The sequence below is a fragment of the Poecilia mexicana genome, unplaced genomic scaffold (assembly GCF_051168715.1).
Source record: "Poecilia mexicana isolate PSO_F unplaced genomic scaffold, ASM5116871v1 scaffold_18, whole genome shotgun sequence".
In the NCBI taxonomy this organism is placed as follows: Eukaryota; Metazoa; Chordata; class Actinopteri; order Cyprinodontiformes; family Poeciliidae; genus Poecilia; species Poecilia mexicana.
Genome location: NW_028263387.1, coordinates 6,396,368 through 6,419,969, shown reverse-complemented (window position 1 = coordinate 6,419,969; position 23,602 = coordinate 6,396,368). Strand labels below are relative to the sequence as shown.

Genomic DNA, 23,602 nt, shown 5'->3' with positions numbered 1-23,602 from the left:
GTTCATGCTGAATCAAACAGGCCTAAATGTAAAGATTCACAAATCAATGTCGAGAGAACTTTCACATATGGGGTTAAAATACTGAAACTGTTAATGCTATTTGGCCTGACATGATTAAAGAAAAATATGTTCTTTATGAAACGAATAAGTCCATGTGCATAACATCATTGCCATACTTGACTGCTGAAGTCAAGTCAAATGTTTCCCCGTTCCTGTGTTTGTGTTAAGGTACATGAAGATCATGTAATTCAGCACATGTGAGCTTGAACATTTAAGTTTATAATGGATAATACCTCAAAGCAAATGTGGGTTGTGAAAAACATATTCATAACCCTCATATTTAATGCAAGCATAAGTCATTGTTGACCCAAAATATTCTCAGAAGAAATAAGTAATAAGTAGCCTGGTATTAACAAGTCTTAGTATTTTTGTACTTCATCTTAGATTTGTCTTTATACTTTTCAGTATAAGCCAAGTATACTTCAATAGTTAAGAAAAAGTAAACTTCAAGTACATTGTCTCATTTATAGTATAAAATAAGCTTACTTGAAGTACATTTGAATATATTATAGTTTGATATGTTTGTTTTACTTTTCAAACTATTTGTCCATGAGAGTTTGATCCATTAGTTTGGATTTAGTTCTGAGAAATGTTCTAGTCTGATACCTGAGCAGGTTTAATTGTGAAGTGAGTAATCCTCAGTCTTTCAAATAAAGCAAATATGTGCAGAAATCAGTCTGTTGGCATGAACTCAAAACTAGTTCTTTATGTGAAAAACATAAAACATTTAAAATAGAGGAACTTACAGGCGTCATTTGTGTTTTAGTTATACAACATATGCTCCATGTAGGTTTTTAATAAACAAGTTTATTTTACAATTTGCCAAAAACTTCAATTTGACATAAAAATCAAAAGATATTTAAAAATACACAGCAATGCTTTCAAATATGCATTAAAAATATTTATTTTACAGCACAAATGTGTTTTACTTATATTGTTTCTTTTTAACATCTCAGCCAAGAAGGCATGATAAATAAAAAATGCCCTTCAGTTAATTGGCTTTTCAAACTCAAGAAATTTCATGTGATTTATTAAATTGCATTGTCTCTTTTCAAATGGTTTATTTTCAAATAAAGAAAATCAGATGCTACTAAACATTAAATGATAAATACTAAATGACTTAGCATTTCACAGGTTAAAAAACGTATCCTGTCATGACATCAGTAGTCAGTGGCTCATGTTGGTGACTTTGTTTTTTGGTGTTTCGAAATGTTTCACAAAGCCCTCTGTAAACAGAGTCTTTGTGTCTTTCTAATTTATGTAAATAGAGCATAAAATAAATGGATGAGAGTCTGACTTTTCACATAGCTACTCTTGATTCTGTTTTAACAAACCTCTAACTAGCTCGTCTTCCTGTTTGTTTTTGTAGATGTGAATTTTGATTGGGGAGCCAAGAGAATCACACAGAAACATTTTTAGTTGTCATTTTCACAAAATAACACAAGGTTGTAAGAACTAAATATGCAAACAACAAAAAGAATTCCCCGGGTTTTGGCAATTTTTAAAAAAACAAAATGCTAAAATCTGTGGTTGACTTGATTGTTGTTTTTTTCTACGACATCTCTTTTATTTGAAGCCAAAAAGAGAACTTAACTTTGACAATAACCCACCTGATGAAACAGTCTCCAAGACATATATTTGAGTTAGGCCCATAGTTTCAAAGCTCCTTAGTTCAAGGAAAGTATCAAAGAAGGGATGGCTGATGAGTTGGTAGGTGTTTAAAGGGTCAGTGGAATGAACCCTCTTTGATAATATTGAGAAGTCTGCCAAGGTCGCAATGTACTCTGGAGAGGCAAGAAAGTAAACTGGATTGGCCTCCATTTTAACACATCCTCCTGCTTCCCTGGCCTTGTTTACTACCTCTATTGTTTTAGAAATGTTTGACATGAGAGACACTAAAATTGTGTGTTTGGCCTCTTTTTGTTTGTCAAATCTGTTGTCTAATTTCCTGGCAGTGCCTGTGGTTTTTTCACCAGCATAATGATAAGTGACATCCAGCTGGTCACAGTGGAGCTTCACAGACATGAGAGCTTTTTGTAAATCTTCCAGAGCCTGACTGAGACACTCAGGATCCTGACTTCTGTTTTTCTGGATTAAAGATGCAAAACCACGATTGTAAAATGCGACTGCTGCCCAACAGGGGTCCTGGTTTATGACTTTAGTATACATGTCAATACTCTCTGTTTGCCTTCCCATTTTTTTGAGCTCACTACCTTTGGCAGTGTAGTAGTGCATGTTGGATGAGGGAGATTCTCTCTGCCCTAGTTTTTGTAAGGCTGTACTCAGGTCTGCACTCAGGATGGCTTTCAATCTAACAGCAGAGCCTTCCTCAGAAAATTTTGTCAGGAGCCACATTCCCCAAAACTCATTGAGTGCGGAAACATCTGATTCAGCCGGTTTGTTGCTGTTGCTCTTGTAAAGCAGATTCAGTGTGTCCAGGTACTGACCGAAAAGCTCTTCTTTCTTCTTTATGTTTGGTAGATCAGACTCCACGTAGCTAGACAGTTGTTCAGCCACTGAAGAGTCTCTGATCTTTTTAACTTCTGACATATCTGAGCTGGAGTTTTTGGCCAAACTATGACACAGCAACAAGGACATTTCCTGACTTTCTTTCCTAGTGTTGCTGCTCTGATATTGCCTCAACTCCATAAGAAATTTTTTTTGAAAAGATGCAGAGATGTTTACAATATTTTCAATCAAGGACAGAAGGTTTCGTGTTAAAATTAGCAACTGTAGGTGCTTTGGCATATGGGTGGAACAGGCAATCAGCTGAGCAGACCCTGCTGCTCCTTGTCTCCCTGCTCGACCAAAGGCTTGAGCCTCAACACGAGCATTTTTTGGCAGGAAAGTTTGTACAACAAACAAACCCCCAGCTTCCTTTACAGAGTCAGAAATCTGAAGATCTGTTCCACGACCAGCAAGGTTTGTTGCTATGATAACGTCTCCGGCACTTAGTTTCTTGGCAAAGATTGCACTATTGTCGATATTGTTGTTGATGTAAAGATTTTTGTTTGGTATCTTATCTCCAAAAGCTTGGTAGAGAGTTTTTGCTAGTTTGATAGTTTCACAAATCACAAGCACAGCTCTTGAAGACCTGTATGGTGTAGGCTCGATTTGTTCAGCAACAACTTCAAAGATTTTCTCAATCCATATTTTTTCATCATCCATAATAACTCCTTGAAGCTCAAACAGCTTCCTACGTTTGAATGAAGGGATTTGGGAAGTGTTGATACCCTCATATATTTTCCTCATGGTCTCAATCTCTGCTTGTTCTCCAAGAGTCCCAGACAGTCCATAAATCTGACGTTTGTACTTTTGAAGCAAATCAACATTGGACATGTAGTTGGTGATAATGGTCATGTCACTCAACTTTGACTGATGTTTCATCTCCAGAAACTGCTGTAGACCATCACTCCATTTCATGAAGTTTTCCACAACCCCTGTGCAACTGTAGTCCACAGGTACAATTCCATGTTTTTCCAAAATATATTCCTTGTCATCATTCATAATGTGTGCATGGAATGCATTTTCAATCCAGACCCTTAGTTTCAAGTCTACCAGATCTGAAAGGAAACCTGGGATGTAGCAGTTTCCTTCAGACTTGTTCAGCTCACATGGTGTGAAATGCAGAAAACGCCTTACGTTTTCTTCTACAACTTTCAGTACACTGTCTGTATCAGGATACATGTATTGACAGAAGCCACCATTCAAAAGCAGAGACACTCGTCTCTGACCACTTCCTCTTGATGACCTGTTCAGTTCTTCTATGGATCCATCTGTGTTGATGCTGTGCAAAGCAAACTGACATGATGGGAATCTGGTCTCCACTGCCCTAAAGAACTCGACCAGCTTATTGGCTGGAACATTTGCAGTTTTCTCATCTAAAAGACTTGGTTTCCTCTGTATTTCCGTGACTGTGCCATTGGCCAGTACACCTGTGTCCTCGGCTATTTGAAGAACAGTCAACTCAAACACTCCTTTCTGCTTGATCTGTTCTAATACAACTTGGTGAAAGGGGTATTTTCGTCCAACAATGTGACCTGAGCCTACCTTGCTGTACTGGTTAGCTGTGGCCCATATTAATGCCAGAAGAGGGTTGAGATGCTGCAGAGCAGGCATGTCACTGCTTAAGTAGACAACATGATGACCTTTGTCCAACATCAAAGAATCCACCTCATCCACAATTGCACACTGGAATGTCCTCTGGCCAAATATGTCCTTCCTATGAAAATGATGCCGCAACCAGTCTCCAGCAAATTCATCAGCAGTACCATAAACAATCTGGCTCTTATAGCACTTTTTTGAGTCTTCGTCTTGCTTGTTGATGTTGCAGTCCACGCTGATCTTCAAAAGCTCATAGAATTTCTTCCATTCTCTCATGTCTCTGTCTGCTAGAACAGATGAACTCGACATGATGTCGACTTTTTCTCCTCTCAGAGCTCGAAAGGCTGCAAACATGGCCACAATGCAGGACTTCCTCTCTCCAGTGCCGACCTGAATGAGGCGCCCCGTTTTGGAAAGAGCCATGAGACACCAGCTCACCATCTGGGTCAGCCGTGGTCTGAAGTGAGTTTTTTCTGCTGCCTGGCAAAGAATCAACAAATCTTTTTTCAGGCCAGTCAGCTCTGATCCTGAACTGCTAGACCTAAGAGCAGCTTGAACTGATGACACAATATCTTTGACCTCAGCCAACAACTCATTATTAACTTGGTTCAACTCTCCATCTCTGATTTCTTCAATAATTTCATCCAATGTTTTGTCTTCATTATTTGCCAAACGTTCTTTTAGTGTTTCATCGGTCACTGTTGGATCTCTGATCAACTCCAGAAGGGTGCTTCTTGATTCATATCTCCAGGTGGGTGTGATGTAGTTAATCTGAATGCAGTGCAACATTTGTATCAACCATGTGAGGAGATGTGATCTGTCAGTTTTATTCACTGACTCAAATCGCTGTAGAAGAGCATTGAACAGGTCACTGACGTCTTCAGGTCTCCACTTAATGCTCCTGACCAGTCCTTGCAGCATCTTAATGAGACTCTTTTCATTTTCATTTGGAGAGAACAATTGAAGAGCAATGAAAGAAGCTCCAGCCTCTCTAATTACTCTACGATCTTGGTTCAGTTCATCCATTCTTCACAAGTCTGCCTGAAGCAGAAAAAGATAAATAGTTTGCAGTGTCTTACAGAAACTTTAACAGATAAATTTGTAACAGCGTATAAAATATCTAACAATTTGTAATAGCTGTAATAAAAAAAAAAAATTGACCACAGTGTATGTAAAAAAAAAGACCTGGGGCTTATTTGTACAGACCAATTGTCAGATTACAAAATTAAATTTAAGATTAGAGGCACTTATCTGGTCAAGAGGTATGACACTATGCTCTCTGCGGCCAGACCTGCCTTTTTATCAACTTTGTCATAGTTTCACTTTTGCTTTCTTTACCTGGGCACCACCCCGGGGGACTTTCCAGCTTTTTACTTTGTTTTCTATAAGCAAATCACTTTCTTCTCAAATTTAAATTGGCATTTGTATGTACTGACAGTACTTCTAGTCCACATGTTCTATACCTTGTATGCTGAAATTATTGTAGCTCATCAGCTTAGTAAGACATTTTTAAGGATCTATGCAGTAATTGAGATACTATTTCTGATTTAATCATGATGACCTGAGGTTCTGAACATTAAATTGAAAACAGTATTATTGTTATTATTATTATTATTATTATTATTATTATATAAATTCCTTTAATATAAGAATACAATATATATTGCTTGGTACATTATATTAGTGGAAAAACACAAAGAAAATATTGTGTATTAATGAATGAATATTAATAACTGTGTGCATGCGCATGTGTGTGTGTGGGGGGTGCATGTGTGTGTGAAATATTAATGTATCTTATAATCAAGTAATGCGCTATATGTAACAGCAGCAATTCCAGTCACTCCTCAGCACTATTAACTTTACTTGTATTCTACAATTTCCCTGAGGGTAAAATCCCAAAGGAATGAATAAAGTTTCTATCTATCTATCTTTACTGACAAGTACTGGCACCCTTAGAATTTAACTTGTTATATATTTTTTAACACAGAGCAAACTGACCAAGGCATAATAATAAAATAAATGCTTGCAATCAACTAAAATACCATTAGCTATGTGTTGGCATTTTAAATTAGGGCAATCCATATGAATATATTTAAGAAAAGTGTAATGTCAAGTCATTTATAGCTGTCATCTACACTTTTCATCAGTGATAAATACTCATAGAATCTAAACCTTATTAAAATTCTTGCACACCTGATTGCCATTCTCCCTCAATCTTCAGATATACTTTCTGTTGAGGGAAAGTCAAAGTGATTCACCTGACCCATAGTTCAGCCACTGTGTCTATTTTGAAAAGACCCTCATCATGTCCTGGCATATATCCAATGATTGATTGATTTACCTAAAAAGATATTTCCTAAAAAGTAGAATAAAAAAGTAGCCATCCAAAAAAAGGTTTTCCAGTAAGTAAAAAGTATTTTGTTAACAGTTACTTTTGTAATGAGTTATTGTTTCCAGAAGTGATTTTAAATTTTACTTCGTTTATATAAAGCCATTAATAATCAGTTCTAGAGATCTGGTTGGTCCATTTGTTCATAACATAGCACTTCGCTCTCAGACTGCAAGTATTCTGTTGGCTTCTAGAGTTTCTAAAAGTTTAATGGGAGGCAGATATTTTAGTTATCAGGCTCCTCTCCTGTGTAACCAGTTCTCAGTTTTAGTCTGTGAAGCAGCCACCCTGTTTACTTTTAGGATTAGGCTTAAAACTTTTTCTTAGATAAAGCGTTTGAAACTTGGCATAGAACTTCCTCATCAAAGCAAAATGTGATCGGGGGATCACCACCACACACCAGCGATGGCCAGGAACACCCCCCAGTCAACTACCTGCCGGAACTTAACAATCACCCTGGCCAAGGGGCGGGCCACCAAAACCAGGAGCAGTAATCCAAAAATCTGAACGATCCCAGGAGAACCAGAATACTAGCCCCCCACTCAACTGCCCTTATAAGGCCAGAACACCCTCCCCCTCACCCCTGGTCAGACAGTAGCAGCAGACGGCTACACATTTTACCAAAACTTGACAGGTATGATTTATGTTGAAGTTCAGGGCCGTGCAGAGACCACTAAAAGGGCAGGTGCTCAAAAAAAAAAAAGGGCACATCTTACCGCATTCTAGGACAGAATATTAACAAAGTCACACAGCTTTCAGAGTTTAATAATCAATGATAAATTACAAAATTGTGAAATATACAATCAAAGCTAAGGTAAATCTCTATACAGAGCATACACCTATGCATATGTAAGATATTTTATTAGTAATTTCTTTCTGCAGGTCTATTTTGTTATAGGAAAGTATTGCAATATTCAAACCCGCAATTTAGCAAGATATGTAAATCAGAGCTGGAGGTTTAGTTCTGATTTACATATTTTGTCTTTACAGAATTACACTATTAAAAATATAAACAAGGGCACAAAGCAGCCTTTTAGTGACTGTAATCTATAAAAAAAGAGCTGCCTGTTTGCTGCAGTGGAGATGAAGATGGTCCATTCAGGAAAGCAGAGCTGCATCAAACTTTAAGGTGGAACTGCAGAAAAAAAGAAAAAAAACAAAAGCAAAAATTGAATTGTTAATGCATGTCACTATGGGAAAAGCCTACTGAGTTTTGCTTAAAACTTTTTTAAACACTTAAATCACACATTTGTCTCATGAAGTGAATTTTTTTGCAAAACAAACTTATTTGTGCATGTCAGAAATATTTTCTTGATATTCAAAGTTTTTGTTTGACTCAAAGTTTTGCTTGTGATTCTCAGATGACATCATGGGCAGAAGCCAAAATCACAACAAAAGATTTCTGATGTGTGCAAATAAAAGTTTATGTTTGGCAAATAACTTCTTAAGTTCACAAGACAAAAATTAGTTATTTAATTTAAAAAAAGTTTTTTAAACAAAAGAATTTGTTTTTAAAAAAGAAATCATTACAATTCCAAAAGTTTTGATTACAATTTTATTTTACTTAACTGAGGTTAGTTTATTTTTCAACATTGAATAATTGGGGAAAAAATTTAACTACATACTCTGCGAACCAGACCCTAAACTTAAAGTCTGGGTTGAGTTTTTTCCCCTTCGTTAATGACATACATTATATCTATCATGGTAATTTAGGGTGAGTTATTTTTAATTCTAAGTGAATATCCTTGTTGGACTATTATTTAAGTGCTATTTTCTTTCAAGACACATTTACTTAACGCCAGAATAAATGCAATGTACATTATGCAGCAAAGCAAATTAGAAGATCGGACATATATCCATTATGGAGATGATAAGTTTTGGATGGACGATGTGCCTCGTACACGGGGAAGAAGCTTTTCAGTTATCTAGCTTTGCTAGCAAAGTCGTTAGCTAGCAGCTAGCTAATAGCACAACAACAGCAGCCTAATGTCTGTATGATAAAAATACTGAATCGATAGATAAGAACAGTTTTTCCTCACCTGGCTGTCTCCTCCCGCTCAGCAGTTCTTCAGAGTAAGCTAGACGTAGAGGCCTGTCAGTGTCTGTTGTGTTTCATTACCTCTCTGCTTAAACCGCGACTCCGTGCTGAAGCAGAAACGAGACTTCAACGTTTTCCCTCATCTGACAAGTAGGAAGTCTACTCCACTTTATATATATATATATATATATATATATACATAAAACGTTATAATTCACCAAAAACTGTTCTGTAATCTGGAACGTTCGCTATGCTGAGCTCCAGTTAGCCGCCTTATCTCACTGCACGAGAGGCAACTGCGTCATGCGTCACGGGCAAAAGGTCAAAGGTAACAAGGTGACCGGAGGGCTTATTATGTAGTACAAAAAATAAATAAATAAATAAAATAATTTTAGTATATGTTATTATGTGTCAGAAGAGGGCTTTGAAAATAATAATACCAACAAAAAAAACAAAAAAAAAATTGACCAAAAGGGCACTTTGGGGCAAGGAGCAAATAGGGCAGGTGCTCAAGCACCCCCAGCCCCCCCCCTCTGCACGTGCCTGTTGAAGTTACTCTGTAAGAGACATGTCGCCAAAAGACGTTTCCTACTACTGGCACCAAGGCTTGTCCAGAAATAACTGGTTGTGCTGCCCTTTTCAGTAATGTTAGGTGTGTCGGTGTAATTTGTTCTTTTATGGATGGTAAAGTGATTAGGCTTGATATCTATAAAGTTGAAATGTATCAAGTGTTATTTAAACTTTGGATTGTTGTCCTCTCTTGGCCTTCAGATGTTGGTACATGATGCTCATAGATACACTGTAAAAACTACCAACCCTAATGTCAGCTTGTCAGCATTGTGACGTTGACCTTTTGTCTCCAAGTTAAAAGATTTGAAATTTATTGCATTATAAAAATTCCCCTACAGTCTGTTTGGCAAATGTCTTCACCATGTCCTGCCAAGGGTGTTATTCCAGAGGTTAAGGCAGCAATCAGATTATGTGACAGTTTTTCTTTCAGTTTCTTAACATTTATAAAGCAGTGAAATGTCAGAAGATGAATACAACCTTAAATATCCTCACAAAGGTCATATTAATATGCTATGCAAATCTTTTCAACTGTATAATTTGTTCAAAAGTTCCCCCCAGCATAAATCTTAAATATAAGGCTAGGGATGACTTAAATAACAAACAAAAATAAGAAAATTAAAAGATGTCAGAAATGCATATGGTAGACACCAAGTGATGCATGTCATGTGCTAATGGCACCAAACATTAATATAGTCCACTGTTTGTCTTAATATTTGCTTCATATTAGTCTGGACTCCTCCACAGTATAAAGCAAAACACCAGACATAAAACACTTGTAGAATGTATCAAAAATATTCAAACAGATTTTAAAGGACCCTTGGCTCCTTAGGAAGAACATCCTGATTTGCCCCTTTTTTATTAACATTGGAGGACATCCAGTTTCCTGTTAACATGTAAACCGTGATGTTTGTAGAAATGGACAACTTCCACCTCCTTTTCCTGATAAGTCCAGCAGGAGCTCCGAGCTCCTTGGTTTTGGTGATGTTAAAAGGGATCCAACATTAGTTGAACATGTTGGCCTAAATATGTTGCAATTTTCCTATTAATCAAAAAATTGTTGTTGATACACCAAAACTCATAATTACTTCAAAAAATTATATATTATATTTTCACCTGTGGACATCACCATCTTTTCACCTGGTGGGTTAATGACGTTATTAGGTCCATTCTCTACTGGAATCTACAAAGTAAACACAGGAAGGCTAACTTTATCGTACTGCGTTTGGATAATGCCACACCGTGTCACTATTGGCTGTGATTAAAAAAAACAACAAAAAAAACAGTAAGGTGAATCTGGATCGCTTCCGCACAGAAAAAAAGAAGAGCGCAGTGAGAGACAGCTGAAGCTGAAACACAACTTCAAAAGGACCTAAATTTGTGCTCTAGACATTTCTCTCCACAAGACTTTGTCATTTGTATGAGCAAAACAAGACTCTAACAGGTGATCATTACCTTAACGAACTAAAAAAAAATGCTGTGGAGATGGTTTTTATCCACAAAGCCCCTAATAGTAAGCCCCGGTGCCACCGGAGCGAAAAAAAAATGCTGGACGAAACATCAGGAAGACAGCACTGGAAGCTGTTTTACATGTTGAGAGAGCTCTGCACCTGTAGTACCGGCAGTACTACTTCTGTCCTGGATGACAGAGTTATAGAAGTACTTACCAGATCACGCAGTGCGACCAGAGGTAAATGTTGTTTATCATTTCATTTAGAAAGCTGAAGGCAGCAGCAACACACCAGGAGCTCCTACGGCCAACTCTGTCTAGATGTGCGACATAGCTAAAGATGTATGAGGGCCACACTGGGATAACCCGGGGAATTTCACAACTGTTCGACGCATGCTTCAAATAACTCCAGGCCGCTTACTTTGTTGTTGCAATCATCTATTTATTCCACTTTGATTGTCTTACTTCAGATCTTACAAATTGAAACTGACTGACCAGGCCAAACCATCCAATAGTGCCAACAATAAACGGCATTAAACACGGTCAACAGAAATTATGACCACCCCGGCGCACCCGCTTCCTCAAACATAATAAGCCAGTATGCCAGTATGGCTCCCATTCATACCTTCAGTGACAGCCACGCCCACCTTGACACACCCACCACCCAAGTGTCAAAGGCGTGTGCTCCCATCACCTCAATAATCATTCATTTCATTCAGATGGCTCTTACACTGTCCTCTTCCTTTGTTTGGTCCTCCTCATCTTCATCACCTCTTGTTATTTCTACGTTTCGATCGATTTCAGTGCACCCCGGTTAAATTAGAAAAGGCTTAATAACTTTACTCGTCTCTGTTTTGGCTGGACGTAGCTAGCACAATTGGACCATTAGGCGTCATTTACCTGGAATGCATTGCGGCGTGAACAACATGGCGACGTTCCTGTGACAATATTTTATTATAATGTGTAAAAACTAAACAGCCTACAATATTATTACAGAGTTGTTTACATCAAAAACAGATATGTCCCAAATAAAGTCGCTTGTAGCAACTACTCATGGATCCTTTTAAGTTTCAGTCTGTTCTAAATACACCAATTTAACTTATTCCAATATTTATTATTTCAAAGCTCTACATTGCAGCAAATGGTTGATTCTTTTTTTTCAGTGTTATGCAAGGCAATTAGTTTGCAGGTAACTTGTTGTGAAATAAATACATGAAATATAACAAACACTGAAGTTATACATTACTTGAACATTTAACAAATTAAATTTTTTGTTAAAAATGTACTAACTTAACTGTATTCAATATATCATTGAATCTTGATTTATTTAGTTATTTATGTATTTATGCATCAAGTTGTGTGGCATCCAGATGTCAAAGTGACAAAATGTTGACTTTCCTTTAAAACACTATAAACAATTATTAAACTTGTGACAGTTTTAAATTCTCATGGTCATTAACGCTCTTGAAAATCATTCATTCAGATTATATCAATATCAAATAAGGTCCAAACTAAAAATCTAAAAGAATTTAGATTCTAGATTGATCATTGAAGCCGTATAATTTTTAATCTTTTTGCACTAAAATAATGATGTTACATTTATTGCATATCCTCAAATTTAATAAAGTGAATCAAAGACTGACAGCCAAGCAGAAGGATATGCAAACTTAGTTATATATTAAGCCACACAGAAAAAGTAAAAAATATATTGCAACGGTCTGTCTATCCTTTATGTTTTTACATTCACAGTGCTGCTGAAATTTAGTCTGTTGATAAAGTACATTTTCAAGTCAGCTCTCTTTAACCCAGTGTTTATTTAATACCTTGAACATATATGATATATTTGAAACCGAGTGTTTGGAGGAACAATTATAAAACTGAGGGCAGAGCCGCAGTGACAAGATAACACATGTTCATAAGTCCAGATCAGCTGATTATTGTCCTCACATAACCTTCAAATATGCTTTTGGTTTTGCTTTGGTAAGACTGGTTTACAAAACAGTTACAGACAGAAAATCCCTGGTGCGGTTTGTTTGGCAAATGTCTTTATGTTGTTATTTTTGCAGATATGCAAAGTGGAATCATGTGAAACCAGTTAATAATATCAATAGAAACTGTTTTATTTGAGCTCACCAATGACCTTTGACCCTGGATCTTAAGGTCATGACTCATCATTGGCTTAATAAGTACATAACTTTCTTTAATTCTCTTGAGTTTTTTAGATAGCTTTCTGTCCAGGAAACTAAAAAAAAAACAACAAATAAACTAATGTCTGCATCATCTGAATTTGTTGGCACCAAACATACATTTCTCATTCATTCTGTTTCACTGTGGCTGGAATATTCTGTCAGACTAAATAAATACATAATAAATACTAATAAATACATTTACTTAAGTAAATGTATTTATTTTTAGTTCTGTAATATTTACAAAACAGATGCTAACAACGTATATTTAAACACCACGGGATAAATTATAGACAATCCAAACACAAAATCTAAGCAGAACCATTTTTAATTAACATTTTGTTTTGATATGTTATGTCTTTTTATTTCTCAGCAGAAAGTCTTTTTATCAATTCACAGATATTTTCATGCATACATGTGGGTTTCCTCACAGTTTTCACTAATTTATATAAAAATCAAAGTCTTTATAGTCCTGCATCTACTCAGTGTTTTCTTTCAGCTTGTTTTCTTTTTCATTTAGAGCATCTATGCATGTGGAATTTGAAACTCAGTGTTTCATTGTGTAGGTGAATAAAACACTGACATCTACTGGACAAATGAAAAACTTGCCTAGTGCTGTTTGGTACACAGTCAACTAAATATATGTAGGTTAATGATTAATAGTGAAAGAAGGTCCAGAGACGCAGACATAAGATATCATTTACATGCATTAGACAATTTTATCAGCACAAGATAGTTTAACTGGGGGTCCAGGTAGTCTGTGGGTTACAGAGTGGACTCGACAAGCAGGGCATTTGCCTGTTTTGTATTTATAATTACAAATACAAACTAAGTGTATCAAATAAAGAGGCCATAGTCATCAGTTTCTGTTTATGCTCTTTAATAAAAAGTTAATTCATACTAAAAATAACATTTTCACATTTCACTTCAGAATATCTGAAAAAAGTTTACTGTAAGCATCAATCAAGTGCACATTTTATTTATATATAAATGTGTGTGTGTGTGTGTGTGTGTGTGCGTGCGTGCGTGCGTGTGTGTGTGCGTGCGTGCGTGCGTGCGTGCGTGCGTGTGTGTGTGCGCCAATATCTTTGGCAGGAAATCCAAGATTTTATCCAAAGTTACGACAAAACACATACAAGACACTTTGTTATGACTCCTTGTGTCTTTGTCACATATAATAAAGTTTTTCATGGTAACATAAAATATCAAGTCAGAGTGATTATTGCCTTGTATGTCAAAATTGACTTAAAAAAATTATAAAAATGAAAAATGTTAAACTTTTTTCAGAAATGTAGAACTGAAAACATAACCGTGTATCTGTAGACAGTGAGATGTAGAAGAAAAATTTATAATTTTTTTCTAAAACAAAAGCTAGAGGTTTCCTCTGTAACCATGTAAACTGATTTATAGCAATTCATTATTTAAAAAATTGTTATAATATGCAAAGTTAGTAAGTTTCCATACCTTTTCATAGAATCCAAATAAGTAATCAGAAGAAAAATCTATGTTTTCAATACTATACAATTGTTATGGGCAGAATATTTTCACCCCTTACCAAAAGTCACTGACTCTAAACAACACAAGTGATTATTGACAAATCACTTGTCAACAACCTTAAACATTTTTTGTGCATAATTTAAACTAATATGTGGATATTGCATCTTGTCAAAAATACACTGTGTTCAATTTCTTCACTCTCACAAGTCAACCTAATCAATGAAAGGCCCGAGCTATCTTTGAAAAGAAGGTAGCCAAAGAAGAGGGTATCTCTACAACATAGACGTGAGTAAGGCCCATAGATTCAAGACTCATGACTTCATTAAAAATATCTAAGGAGGGGTGATTGGCGAGTTGGTGCCTCAACAGAGGGTTTCTGGAATAAATCGCCCTGGCTGATTCCGACAAGATCACTGGCATGGGAAGAAGATGCTCCAGAGAAACCAGGGAGTAGACAGGAGTCTCCTTCACTCTAACAGATCCGCTCGTATCCCTGGCCCTGTTTACCTTCTGCATTGCTTCGAAAATATTTGTTTTGAAGGACACCAGAACCGTGTGTCTGGCCATGATGTGTTTGTCGAATCTGGTTGTCAAGTTGCCAGCAGGGTTTGTGGTTTGCTGTGTGACGTATCTGTAAGTGACATCCAGCTGATCACAGTGGAGCTTCACAGACATGAGAGCTTTTTGCAAATCTTCCAGAGCCTGACTGAGACACTCAGGGTCCTGGCTGCTGTTGTGTTGGGTTAAAGATGCAAAAGCACGATTGTAAAATGTAACTGCTGCCCAACAGGGGTCCTGGTTTATGACTTTAGTATACATGTCAATACTCTCTGTTTGCCTTCCCATTTTTTTGAGCTCACTACCTTTGGCAGTGTAGTAGTGCACGTTGGATGAGGGAGATTCTCTCTGCCCTAGTTTTTGTAAGGCTGTACTCAGGTCTGCACTCAGTATGGCTTTCAATCTAACAGCAGAGCCTTCCTCAGAAAATTTTGTCAGGAGCCACATTCCCCAAAACTCATTGAGTGCGGAAACATCTGATTCAGCCGGTTTGTTGTTGTTGCTCTTGTAGAGCAGATTCAGTGTGTCCAGGTACTGACCGAAAAGCTCTTCTTTCTTCTTTATGTTTGGCAGATCAGAGTCCACGTAGCTAGACAGTTGTTCAGCCACTATCGCATCTCTGATCTCTTTAACCATCATCAAATCAAAGTTGGTGTTTTCAGTCAAAATACGATACAGCAGCGAGGACATTTCCTGACTTTCTCCCCTGGTGCTGCTCCTCTGATACTGCCTCAAGTGCATGAGAAACAATTTCAGAAAGGTTTCAGAGGCATCTGCGATATTTTCCATGAAGGACAGAAAGTTACGTGTTAGAATTAGCAATTGTAGCGGCTCTGACAGATGAGTGAAGCAGACAACCATCTGAGCAGACCCTGGTGATCCTTGTCTAGCTGTATGTGCAATGCCCTGAGCCTCCACACGGGAATTATCAGGCAGAAAAGTTTGCACAACAAACAAACCCCCAGCTGACTTTACAGAGTCAGAAACCTGAAGGTCTGTTCCACGAGCTGCCAGGTTTGTTGCTATGACGACGTCTCCTGCACCCAACTTCTTTGTAAAGACAACACTGTTGTCCTTGTTGTTTTTGATGTAAAGCATTGTGCTTGAGACTCTGCCACTAAAAATTTGGTACAGTAACTTTGCTAGCTTGATGGATTCACAAGTCACTAGCACAGCTCTTGGAGACCTGTATGGTGTAGGCTTGATTTGATCAAACACAACTTCACAGATTTTCTCGATCCATCTTCTTTCATCCTTCATGATAACTCCTTGAACCTCAAACAGCTTCTTGCGCTTGAATGAAGGGATTTGGCAAGTCTTGATGCCCTGAAATGTTTTCCTCATGCTCTCAATCTCTGCTTGTTCTCCAAGAGTCCCAGACAGTCCGTAAATCTGACTTTTGTACTTTTGAAGCAAACCAACGTTGGACATGTAGTTGGTGATGATGGTCATATCACTTAACTTTGTCTGATGTTTCATCTCAAGGAACTGCTGTAGACCATCACTCCATTTCAAGCTGTTTCCAATGACATCTGTGCAACTGTAGTCCACAGGTATAATTATATCACCTTCAAAGATATATTCATTATCTTTTTCCATGCTATTTGCATGGAATGCATTTTTTATCCAGACGTTTAGTTTTGAGTCTACAAGATTTGAAAGGAAACCTGGGATGTAGCAGCTTCCTTCAGACTTGTTCAGCTCACGTGGTGTGAAATGCAGAAAACACCTTACTTCCTTTTCTGTAGCTCTCAATACACTGTCTGTATCAGGATACATGTATTGACAGAAGCCTCCATTCAAAAGCAGAGACACTCGTCTCTGACCACTTCCTCTTGATGACCTGTTCAGTTCTTCTACGGATCCATCTGTGTTGATGCTGTGCAAAGCAAACTGACATGATGGGAATCTGGTCTCCACTGCCCTAAAGAACTCGACCAGCTTATCGGCTCCAACATTTGCAGTTGTTGCAATTTTCTCATCTAAAAGACTAGGTTTCCTCTGTATTTCCGTGACTGTGCCATTGGCCAGTACACCTGTGTCCTCGGCCATTTGAAGGACAGTCAACTCATCCAATCCTTCCTGCTTGATCTGTTCTAATACAAGTTGGTGAAAGGGGTATTTTCGCCCAACAATGTGACCTGACCCTAATTTGCTGTACTGGTTAGCTGTGGCCCATATTAATGCCAGAAGAGGGTTGAGATGCTGCAGAGCAGGAATGTCACTGCTTAAGTAGAGAACATGATGGCCTTTGTCCAGCATCAAGGAATCCACCTCATCCACAATTGCACACTGGAATGTCCTCTGGCCAAATATGTCCTTCTTAAGAACATGGTGTTTCAGCCAGTCTCTAGTGAACTGCTCAGCAGTACCATAAACAATCTGGCTCTCATAGCATTTTTTTGAGTCTTTGTCTTGCTTGTTGATGTTGCAGTCCACGCTGATCTTCAAAAGGTCATAGAATTTCTTCCATTCTCTCATGTCTCTCTCTGCTAGAACAGATGAACTGGACATGATGTCGACTTTTTCTCCTCTCAGAGCTCGAAAGGCTGCAAACATGGCCACAATGCAGGACTTCCCCTCTCCAGTGCCGACCTGAATGAGGCGCCCCGTTTTGGATGGAGCCATGAGACACCAGCTCACCATCTGGGTCAGTCGTGGTCTGAAGTGAGTTTTTTCTGCTGCCTGGCAAAGAATCAGCAAGACTTTTCTCAGGCCAGACAGCTCTGATCCTGAACTGCGAGACCTAAGAGCAGTTTGAACTGATGACACAATGTCTTTGACCTCAGCCAACAACTCATTATTAACTTGGTTAAAATTTCCATCTCTGATTTCTTCAATAATTTCATCCAGTGTTTTGTCTTCATCATCTGCCAAACACGCCTTGAGTGCTTCATTGGTCACTGCAGTGTCTCTGACCAACTCCAGAAGGCTTTTTCCTGAATTAGATCTCCAGGTTGGTGTGATGTAGTTAACTTGAATCCAGTGCAACATTTGGAGCAACCATGTGAGGAGTTGTGATCCGTCGTTTCTACAAACCGACTCAAATCGCTGTAAAAGGGCATCAAACAGTTCACTGACGTCTTCAGGTCTCCATTTAATACTCCTGACCAGTCCTTGCAGCAGCTTGATGAGATTCTTTTCATTTTCATTTGGAGAAAATAGACGAGGAGCAAGAAAAGAAGTTACAACTCGGTGAATCACTCTGGGATCCATTTCCTTGCTCAAGTCTGGCTAAAACAGAATAGAGTAAAATGCTTAGAGAGTGTTTTATAGAAACCTTTTTAACAGAGAAACATATAACAGCATTTAACAACGTCTAAGAATTTGCTATAGCTGCAGTGAAACACCATGCCAAACATTCATAATATGTAGCTTGGTAAAACCTCTGGGTTACATTTACACAAAGCTATTTTCAATACTGCTGGATTACAAAATTCATTTTAAGAGCAGTGGACTCACCTGGTACAAAAACGACAAATCAAGCAGCTGATGTATCACCCTGTGATCATGTTTGTCTTTTTAACTTGGTTGCTGCTTCAATGTTGCTGTCTTTACATTGGCACCACCCCCAGGGGGCTTCCGGCTGTTTACTTCATCTAACTTAGCATGTAGTGACAGAACTGCACTGACGTCCGTACGCTGCATACCCTGCATGTAGAAATGATCATAGCTCATCTCAGTAAAACATTTTTTATGGATCTGTGCTGTAACTGAGATACTGTTTCTACTTCAATCATGATGACTTGAAGTTTGGAAAATTATATTTAAAGCAGAAACATGATTTTTTTGTCTTTCCCTTTACTCACACTCACAAACCTAGTCAAATTAATATTTTATTAACATTGTGACTCACCTGATCACCGTCCTCTTAAATCCCAGTCAGTTTATTTCCAACTGAATTGACGACGTGGAAGCAAGCTTCCTCCTGCTGCGAGAAGTCATACTTATCCTTTTAATACTTTTGTATTGGTTTCACTTTTGCTTTATAGACCCTGTGCCGCCCAGAGGGAATTTCCAGGTTTTAGCTTCACTTACTCTAAACAAAGTGACTTACTGTACATGCAGAGGGCACAAATACTATGACGCAGCTGATGATTGGTACCTGTGTGCTGTTTTCCATAATGTTGTAGAGAATTGAGTCATTTCATTAAATGTATACTTATACATTTATACATGACTTTGCAATTAGACCGCTGCATGTTATTGTGATTTCCCAGTTCAAGAACCAGAGGTCCGACTTTCATTTTTAGAACCTGCTGTCTTCAAATGGTCAATAATCACTTATGATGGTGGTAAAGCGTAATTTCCAGCACAGTTAAACTTTTAAAAGTTTCTGGCAGAAGGTTGGAGGTCTGAATGAGTCGATCAGAGAGCTTACCTTCACCATCATACTCAATGAAGCAACAGCAAATGGATGCAACACTTTTAGTGACAGATGGCAACACATAAACTTTCAGTCCATTCCTGTTTTTCTTTTACAGCTGAATTATACAGGTTAACAGTCAGGCCATGTGGAAAAAGTAATGAATTTGTTTATAATTGTCCTGTTTTCACTTCACAAAACCCAGTCGTTTTTATAGGGCTGCGTATACACCTGTACACACTTTTTTAGGTAGTTTTTAAATGTTGACCAGTCACTTTTATTTCATCTAAAATTTTCACTCACTGTGCAGCAGAATTTAGCTTGGAAAATTTCAAGTCAGCTCAACTTTAATAAGTTTTTTTTTATCCAAATATATCTATTTCTAAATGTTACGAATAAAATCCATCAGAATTTAACAATTGCAATACCTCAAACATGTTTATTTGAAGCCGAATGTTTGGAGGGACAGTTAAAAAAGTGAGGAGAGAGTGTGACCTTAGATGACTTTTCTTTTTTTTTTTTTCTTTTTTTTTTTTTTTTTGGTTAAAGTGAGGCTATACTGACAAGTTAAAACATATTCATAGCTCCAACTGAGCTGACTATTGGCCTCACTTAACCCTAAAGCATGCTTTCAGTTTTGCTTGGTTAGACTGGTTCTCGAGTTACACACAGAAAAACCCCAGAGTCTTCGACATGTGCTAGCAAGCTTGATATTTTGGAGCTAGCTAAAATGAAATACTCTGCCAAACAATAGTGCTTGATTTATTCTGTTTCGCTGTTGGTGGGACATTTTGTTTACCACTGAGCTAAAACTATAGGGTTTCCTCTAATGCAATGTTTCTCAACCCTGGTCCTTACCGCCCCTCTGTTCTGCATGTTTTCGGCATTTCCCTTCTGCCACACACCTGAATTGTATCTCTGGGTGATTAACAGGCTTCTGCAGTACCTGATGGTCATGCAATCGTTTGAATCAGCTGTTCTGGAAGAGAAGCACATCTAAAACATGCAGAGCAGGGGGCCGGTGAGGACCAGGGTTGAGAAACACTGATCTAATGCAATCAGAACATCTGCAATCTTAAAATGACCCAAAATGAGGTCAAATTAGGCGAACCACAAGCTGGAAATTCAACAAACCACCAGTCTGACTGGAACAGGAACAGCCAGAGCAGATACTGCTTGACGAAAGAAATGACGTCCTCAACCAGGATCAAAACTACCCCGATCATATGAGTGACCAAATGTAACAATCACTGAGGGAAGTGGAACTAAAATCTAAATGTCTTTAGATTTCCATGGGCATACTCGTTTATTAAAAACTTTTCGAGAATAGTGGAGCTGTATGGTCCAACTTTGTTTTCAGTTTGTTGTAAAAGTGACTGACCAGTGAATCACGGGAATCGGTTTAAAATGACAGAGGAATTTTGGTTAAAAATACCTCCGGGGTAAGATGGCGCCTCCTGACAGCTCAGACTGTGGGCTCTCATTGGACCAAACCAGTGATATTAGAAAACACACAGTAGAGGTCAGACACAGCCAGGTCAACAACAGAGCAAATCCATAAATAATGACAAGGTCAAGCAGAGGGTTGGGGGGGAAACAACAGCAGAGATAATATCTTTACTTTCTTTTCAGATTCCCACATATTTTTCTATAATTACAGAACAATATTTAATTTTTGAAGGTTTGTCACCAGGAAAAGTAAAACTACAATTTGGCTAAATTGAGAATCTTCAAGAAATTACATTATTTCATTATATTACATCTTAAAACATAGAGACTTTGATGGACAAAAGCAAAGACTTAAAAGTATAACGACCCCTAATCTTTGCATGTTTTACAGAACTGTCTTCTTTCTTTACTGTTAAATGACACTGAAAATCTTGGCTGATCATTTGATCCATTTATGCCTTTGTCTTTTGAATTTGTGCTACAGAAACATCTTAGCAGGAAGCTGCCTCATTTATACTTGTATAACATTTATTGTCATGATCCATGTTTCTGTGTATTTATTTTTGAAGTTTTTTTGTGTTCAGTTCCTTCCTGTGAGTCTCTCTCGGCGTCTTCCCCGTTGATTGTTCCCAGGTGTTTCTCGTTCCCTTGATTACCCCGTGTGTATTTAAGTCCACCTGTTGTCTTTGTCTCTTGTCGGGTCCTTGTCTAAGTTTGTCTAACGTCAATTGCTGTCTACACTCTCCAGTGGAACTGCCAAGTCCTGGTTTGTGTTCGTTCGCATGTTAGTTCTGTTAGTCGGTTGCTAGCAGCATCTTAGCTGTGCGCTTGTCTCCTGCCGTGCTGCCTGTCTTGGACTTATTCCCTGAGCAAATCATCATTAAACCATCATATTCTTCATTTTACCTGGGTCTAAGCGTCATCTCCTCACCATCAACCAACACACCTCATGACATTTATAAGTTATGTTAAGAGTTGCTTATGGTTAAATTAGGGTTAGGCTTTGATGTTTTTAATGTTTTTACTTTTCATCTAGTTATTAACTTCGTATTTCTCTTTCACACTGTCTATGTAAAGCCGCCCCGGAAAATGTCGCAGTTCAACGAATCTATATCTAAGGGTGTGAGAATCCTTGTTAAATGACGTTTAACTAAAGTCCTACGGGGTTTAGAGTCCCAGTTAAACGACATTTAACTAAAGTCCTCAAAGGGGTGCGGGTTTTAATGTTTTTATCTTTTTTAATCTTTTTCAAAATGTCTTTCTCTTTCTCACTGTTTATTCAATGTCACATGCTGGTTTTATTTTAATTATGTAAAGCACTTTGAAATGCCTTGCTACTGAAATGTGTTATACAAATAAAATTTGATTGATTGGATTAAGAAGACGTTGGCAGAAATAATGTATATGAAACAAAAAGTTTCACTTTGAAGACAAAATGATGTTGGCTTCAAATCTGGAGAATTTTGCCCTTTGGTCTGTCGGACCAACCTTCAGCATCAGTGACTGATTAAATACTGTAATAATAATATATAAAACTAAAACCTGATGTGTTTGTGTCTTTTTTTGTAGGACGGATGGTGATTGCAGTGCAGTTTGCATTTTATTTCAAATAATGCATAACTAAGTAACGTGTTACTTAGTTACTTAGCAACTAAGTTACTAAGTAACACGTAACTAAGTAACGTGTTACTTAGTTAACGTTAGTTGAGAAAATGCAAACTGCACTGCAATCACCATTTGTTGTTGTATCATCAGCTCATGACAAAAAGTATGTCAGATATCAAGTAATATAAATAATTCACTAAAGTTGTTTTATTTATTTATCTATTTATTTGTGTGTGTATTTATTTATAAGAATTGTTTTTGCCATCCCAAACAAAAACTTTTTCCTGTGGTTTTGTGAGGTAACTCCAGCTCACTTTGGTGAAAAGATATTTGTTTTTGAAAAGCCCATCAGATAATTTATAATTTTGTACTGCAAAACTCAACTTGCACAAAGAAAGCATTTATTGAATTAGGTAACACTTCATTTGAAGGGGGTGAATAAGACTTACATGACACTGTCATAAACATGAATAAGTCTTCATGAATATTTATGACTGGTATCATAAAGCGTCATTTGGTAAATCATGACACTTTTAATAAAAAGTTGACATTATTCAAAATCTCTTTATGACGTGACATTGAGCAAGATATTATAACTTGTCATGAATGTCATAACAGGTGAATTTTAAAATGTTTTTAAAATGTTATCCTTATAACATTAACATTAGCACTAATATTAACACTTGTATTTACACATACCTTTTGCTGTCATGAGACCATTATAATTGTGACATTATCCTCCTCTGTTAAAGTGTATCAAAGTAAACTAGTAATGAAGATGTCATTGTGTGTCATTACTCTATCGCTTTAATGACAGAGTCATGAACATTTCCTGTAAGTGTGGTCCACTTTACTTGAGGTAACTAGAAATGTTCGTGACTTGTTAATGCTGTCTTATAAGGATATAAGCCTTATAAGCCAATAAATTCACCTTTTATTACATTCATGACAAGTTATAATTTCTTGCTTAATATCAAGTTGTCATAATGAAGACATTTTGAATAATGCCAACTTTGTATTAAAATTGTCATAATTTACCGAATGACACTTTACGACAACAGTCATAAATATTCATGTTCAAGGTTTATTCATGTTCATGACAGGTCTTTATGAAAGTGTTATGTCAGTCTTATTCACCCCCCTTCAATTAAGTGTTACGTTGAATTATTTATATTAATTTATATCTGACATACTTTTTGTCGTGAGCTAATGATACAACAACGAATGGCGATTGAAGTGCAGTTTGCATTTTATTTAAACTGATGGACAGTGGAGTAACTAAGGGTGCGTTCACACTGCAGCCTGAAGTGACTCAATTCCGATTTTTTTTGAC

At 37.4% G+C, this 23,602-nt stretch overlaps 1 protein-coding gene across 2 annotated transcripts; it reads right to left on the bottom strand.

The window, feature by feature from the left end:
• Window positions 1–13,657: 13,657 nt before the first annotated feature.
• LOC106912557 (uncharacterized) lies at window positions 13,658–18,836 on the bottom strand. Of its 2 annotated transcripts, none has more exons than XM_014979365.2 (3): window positions 18,706–18,836; window positions 18,312–18,500; window positions 13,658–18,083 (listed from the first exon to the last, which is right to left on the bottom strand). In XM_014979365.2, exon 3 carries the CDS (start codon window positions 18,063–18,065, stop codon window positions 14,508–14,510), a length of 3,558 nt encoding a protein of 1,185 aa, XP_014834851.2. In that variant the 5' UTR covers window positions 18,066–18,083; window positions 18,312–18,500; window positions 18,706–18,836; the 3' UTR covers window positions 13,658–14,507. The 2 variants fall into 2 exon arrangements, with proteins under 2 accessions (XP_014834851.2, XP_087871975.1); XM_088015849.1 differs by having other exon boundaries at window positions 13,658–18,079.
• Window positions 18,837–23,602: the final 4,766 nt, after the last annotated feature.

Excerpts from the sequence above, each read along its gene's own strand:
- LOC106912557 (XM_014979365.2), bottom strand. The coding sequence starts at position 18,065 with ATGGATCCCAGAGTGATTCACCGAGTTGTAACTTCTTTTCTTGCTCCT.